General features: G+C 54.7%; 1 protein-coding gene across 1 annotated transcript in view; it reads right to left on the bottom strand.

The window, feature by feature from the left end:
• The window catches only part of LOC112118828 (2'-5'-oligoadenylate synthase 3-like), a 23,769-nt gene extending 20,062 nt beyond the window's left edge, over positions 1–3,707 (bottom strand). The window contains 5 exon segments of the mRNA XM_029913841.1: positions 899–1,149; positions 1,503–1,610; positions 1,612–1,790; positions 2,292–2,709; positions 3,654–3,707. Of these exon segments, the coding sequence (XP_029769701.1) occupies positions 899–1,149; positions 1,503–1,610; positions 1,612–1,790; positions 2,292–2,709; positions 3,654–3,707 (1,010 nt within the window).
• Between the last annotated feature and the right edge of the window lie 1,631 nt (positions 3,708–5,338).

Here is a 5,338-nt window from a genome sequence, read left to right as displayed (position 1 = left end):
ACCCACACGGGGAGGGAGAGCGGGCCGAGGGCGACAGTCAGAAGACAGATTGAAAATCACAGTAGCATCTTTTTTTTAAAAAAAAAATCATGATTTTTGGGGGGATCTGACTCAGGAGTTTTGAGATTGGCCGTGCTGGGATCGGAGGAGCCCCAGGTAAAAGCCAGGCTGAATTGCTGGGGGGGGGGGGGGCGGCGGGGATGGGGGTTGGGGGGGTTACAGCATGAATTGCCTGGAAGGTTTTGCTCTGGGGAGGAGCTGCGAGCTCCCCGCACCATGGGCAGCACCGGCTACAAATCTGTGTCATTTGGTCACAAGTGGGTGCGGTCGCAAGAGCTCCTGTAGCTGGGCCTGTCGTGGGTGGCTCACTGAGCACGGATGGGGCTGCCAGCGCTGCCTGTGGGGGTTTCAAAATGAGGAAACAAACACCCCCCCATCTCCTGATTTTTGACCTTCTGGGCTCAGCCGTGCTGCAGTCGCCCCTCCCCCTGTAGCCTGGGCCTCGGCACCTGGGGCTCAGCCCAGCCATTCTTGGCAGGGTGGGGAGCCGAGATGCAGGTGCCCCAGGAGCAGTCCCAGTGTCAGCTCCTCCCTATGCCTGGGACCGCACGGCTCGCCGGTAGCACATACCCCGAGCTGGAGCCAGCAGCCTAGACGTGGGAGCACCAGGCTGCATCTCCCACCCTGCTCTGCCTGGGCTGAGCCCTGAGCACGCTAGTCACGTCCACACACCGTGCTGGGGGTTTCATGGTCCCACCGGCCGCTCCCAGCGCAGACCTGGACAGGACCGCCCTGGGGGCCTGGAGCAGGAGTGGGGCAGGTGGGGGCACAGAGATGGGTGGGAATAGCCATGGGGCAGGATGTGGAGGGAAACCATCGGCCTGGAAGGGAAGCTGACCTGGCTTTCTGGAGCTGGTGGTGCAGGAACCCTGCCAGGACCTCGTCCGCAAAGTTGTAGTTGATGGTCCAATAGACACAGAGCTGCTTGTACTGCCGGATCAGCTCCAGCACCGTCCGGAAGCCCTCGGCCATGTCGAAAGCTCGATCCCTGCTGCCCTGCTCCCATGCGTAGACAGACAGGAGCTCCAGCGCGTACTGGGGGGGCAGGGATTCCCCCTTTCCCAGGTACTCTTTGTATGGACGGACGTGCTGGCATGGACAAGAGGAACAGAGATGAGCCTTGATTCAGTGCCCAGTTCGTGCCCCTAAATCCACACAGCAAAGGGCACCGGGGCTGGGGCAGGGGGAGCTCCCCGCAGCTGGGCCCTGTCAGTGCCAGCCGGGGCTCGGGCACAGTGAGCTTCCTCACCACAGTGCCCTGTCAGTGCCAGCTCCGTCCGGGCACCATTCACCCGTCTCAGACTCAGAAGGAAAAGCATTTAGAGAAGGGGCTTTGCTGTGCCAGTTAGGGCGAGTGGAGGATGCTGGGAGAGGAAAGCGTGACCCCCTCCTTCCCCCCCTCCCCCCCAGGGGCTCTGGGAAGCCTGGCCTGGCTGCTGTACCTGCTTGTACCAGTATTTCACCAGGCGGATCAGGCTTTTCACTTTGGTGCGGCGATCCACCACGAAATCCCGCTGCAGCTCGGTGAAGCAGGTGGAGAACTCGCCCCCCCCGGGAGCAGCTCTGGATCAGCTCCTCGTACACCTGGGAGGGAGGCTTGGCACCCGAGGCTGGCAGAGAACATAAACACACAGGTGCATGCCAGGCTGGGCTCCATCTCTGTTTAACCTCAGCGTGGCACCTGCAGTGCAAACCTGGACCCTGGTAATGCAGGGGGACCACTCCTGGGGCTATTTAGCAGAAGGACCAGGGTGAAGGGGCAGAGGCCTGGTCTGCCACTAGCTCTCATGCCACCCGGTGCAGCACGAGTGCCCGTCCAACCCCTGCAGGAGTTCGCGTGACACCTGAGCTGTTGGGAGCGGGCACAGCGCCTGGGGGAGGGCATCTGCATTCATTTCAGGGTGGGGGTGTGTGCAGGGGGGCAAGCAGGGGCACGCCCCCCCCCAATCAGCGGGGGTATAGAACTGTTCCGGGACAGGGAGAGCGAGCTCCACCAGCCCTGGGGCCACCGGGGTGTGTGTGCCAGCTCTACCGGCCACAGTGGGGAGAAGCCAGCTCCTCCAGCCCAAGGAGCTGCAGGGATGGGGGGTGAAGAGCCAGCTCCTCTGGCCGTGGGAGGCACAGAAAGTGCCCCTCCAAAAGCGGCCAAATTTTTATTCCCCTGCACACCCGTTTCCGGGCGTTGTACATTGCAGGGAGCGGGGTAGCACAGATCTAGGGATCTGTGGAGAGACTGTGACACTCGCAACCCAGCAAACGCGGCTCTCCAGGGCTCAGGGCCCAGACTCTCCCCCCAAGGAGAATCCCTGGCCTTTGGAGACGGTCAGAGAGCAGGCAGCTGGCGGAGTAGGGGCAGCAGGACGTACACAGGGCGTTGTAGGCTGGGAGCACGTCAAACTCGATGGATTCATTGAGCGTCTTGGAACTCATCATGAAGCTCAGCACACGGGGGTTCGGCCACCGGGACTGCTCAATGAACACCTCGAAGTGCCTCTGCTGCTGGCACTTCTCCAGCATCCTCTCGATCTCCTTGATGATCCCGGCCCGGTTCCTCTCCTGGTCGTCGTACCCTTTGAAGCAGCTGAGGAACACCACGAGGTCGGCATCGGAACCGCTTTTCAGGGATGTGCCTTTGCCCAAGGAGCCACCCTGCCGGGAGAGGGGAGTTAGTCCCACGTCACCTGCTGGGCCTGCCTCCCCTGCCCCTCCTGCAGAACCCACTGCTCAACTCGTCTGAGCCCCGCAGAACACAGCCCCAGACCTGCACCCGAGGACTCCTGCATCCAGCCCATCACGTCTGGCTGAGCTACGCAGCCCTGTTAGAAACACCCAGTCTTGACTGAAAGACTTCAAGTGACGGAGAAGCCACCATGTCCTAGGCTAAGCTGTCCCTTTGGTTAATGACACCTCCCCCACCCCCCCGTTTAAAAAAATGGTAGCTTCTTTCTAGTCCAAATTTATCCAGCTGCAGCTTCCAGCCACTGGATCTGGGTCTGCCTTTTTCTGCTAGATTAAAGAGCCGTCTGCTATAAGAAATCTCTTCCCAGGGAGGTACGTGTAGCCCATGATCATGTCTCCTCCTACCCATCTCTTAGCTAAGCTAAAGAAAGGGAGCTTCTTAGGCCAAACAGGGTAAAGGCAGGTTTGCCACACCTCAGATCATTCCTTGGCTCTTCTCTGGACCCTTTCCAGTTTTTTCAGCATCCATTTTAAAGTGTGAGTAGGATCCAGGAATGGTCTCGCCCATGCTATACCCAAAGTGAAAATACCACCTCCCTGTTCCGACTGCATCCACAGCTGTGTTTCTGCAAATGACCAAGGATCACAAAAGCCTTGCCCTGGGAGCTGATGTTTAGCTGCCTTCCCCATGACTCCTAAGTACTGTTCAGTCACTAATGGCCAGGATCCAGCTCCCCGCTCTGAACATATGACCTGCTGTCTTCGTTCCTAGGTGTATGACCTTGCATGTCGCTGTAGTAATGTTGTTCCAATGAGCCCAACTTACCAAGGGAGCCAGATCGCTTTGTGTAACTGACCTGTCCCCCATCACTATTTACCACGGCACCAATCTATGCGTCATATGCAAATCTTACCGGCAGTGATTTTAGATTTACTTCCAGATCACTGATAAAGATATGGAGCAGCATTGGGTTGAGAGCAGATCCCTGCGGGAGCCCACTAAAAACACCCCATTGGATGACAACCCCCGTTTACACTTGCTTTTGCACACCTATCAGTAGGAGAGCTCTGAACTGATTCGATATGGGTTACAGTGATTTTGCACAGTGCTGGTTTTTTACTCCCAGTGTCACATGGGACCAAGGCAAATGCCTGCCAGGAGTCGAAGTACATTATGTCCACACCTCTCCCAGGTGAGCACCCTAACCGCTGGGCCAGATCCACAGAGGGGAACTAGGCCCAGCATTGCAAAGCCTAACTTCAAGTGCTTCGCCACTCAGTGGAATCCACAGCCCGGAGTCAGGCACCCAGCCTCCCGATTCAAGGCACGGGGAGAGACAGGCACCTGAGAATGGGGCCCACTCAAAACACAGCTGGAGGAGGAGGAGCACTCCCCCAGAGTGGGAGAGCCTGTTTCAGATCCCCACTCTGCAAGGGCAGGGCCTTGCACCTAGGGCTCCCACTGGGAGCCCAAATCACTGGCTATAGGGTATTCTGCGGTGAGACTCTCACAGTCCCTCCTGGGAATGCAGGTACCTACAGGATTAGGCAGTAGCTCAGCAGCAGTTTTGAGGATCTAAATTTTGTATTTAGGTGCCTAAAGCAGCAGTTAGATGCCTAAATCCCTTTGTGGATCTAGCCATGATTTGTTTCACAAGATCCGTTGGCCATATAATCATGTTGACTGGCATTATATATTCTGCCATTCCTTAATTCCTTACTGATTGTGCTCCATACCAATCTTTCCCTGATTTTGTCTGGGACTGACGTCAGGCATCATGACTGACAGCTTTACCATCCTTATCTAGTATTGGACCTATGCCATATGCTAGGATTTGATTTGTTTCTGAAATATTTAAAGAATTCCTTCTCATTGTCCTTAACCCTATTGGCCATAGAGTTTTCACTGGTACCTTTAGCTTCCCTTATCAATTTTCTGCAATTCCTAACTACAAGTTTGTACTGATTGCTATTTTATATATATTATATATATAATTGCTCCTTTCACCTTCCCTCTCAACCATGATGGTTTTTTAACCAAAGAAGGCTTTGAACATAATTGCAGATCCCTTGGGCATGTAATAAAGCATCCTTAAACAGCTCCTAATTATCATTCATGTTTTTATGTTTACGTTTTTCCTCCTATTCAATTTTGCTCAGGACTGTTTTCAGCTCTAGGAAACTGGCCCTCTTAAAGCACCAAGTCTATATACTGGTTGGGACTATCTTTTGTTTGCACAGAGCAAATTAAATTTGATCATGATCACTTGCACCTAGGTAACCATCAGGTTTTAGTTCAGTGATAATTCATCTTTATTCTTCAGAATGAAGTGTAATGTAGAATCCCCCTGAGCTGACTGTGATGCTTTTTGCATTAGAAAGTTCTCAGCTATAGTGATTAGAAACTCCAAGGATGTTTTTCCCATGGCAGCATGAGCCCTGCAGCATGTGCCCCTCCCCCCCCGATCAAAACCCCCCATGATAAAGCAACTCTTTCTACACATTCTAGATAGCTGTTCAAGGAGCTGCTCACCCTGTGCCTTCATCTGATTTTGACTGTAGCAGAATGCACACTACCTGCCTTGGGATTGGTCAGTTA

The sequence above is a fragment of the Terrapene carolina genome, unplaced genomic scaffold (assembly GCF_002925995.2).
Source record: "Terrapene carolina triunguis isolate 2854851 unplaced genomic scaffold, T_m_triunguis-2.0 Scaffold951, whole genome shotgun sequence".
NCBI lineage: Eukaryota > Metazoa > Chordata > Testudines > Emydidae > Terrapene > Terrapene triunguis.
Note: the sequence above shows the minus strand (reverse complement) of the source record. Positions and strands in the feature narration are given on the sequence as shown.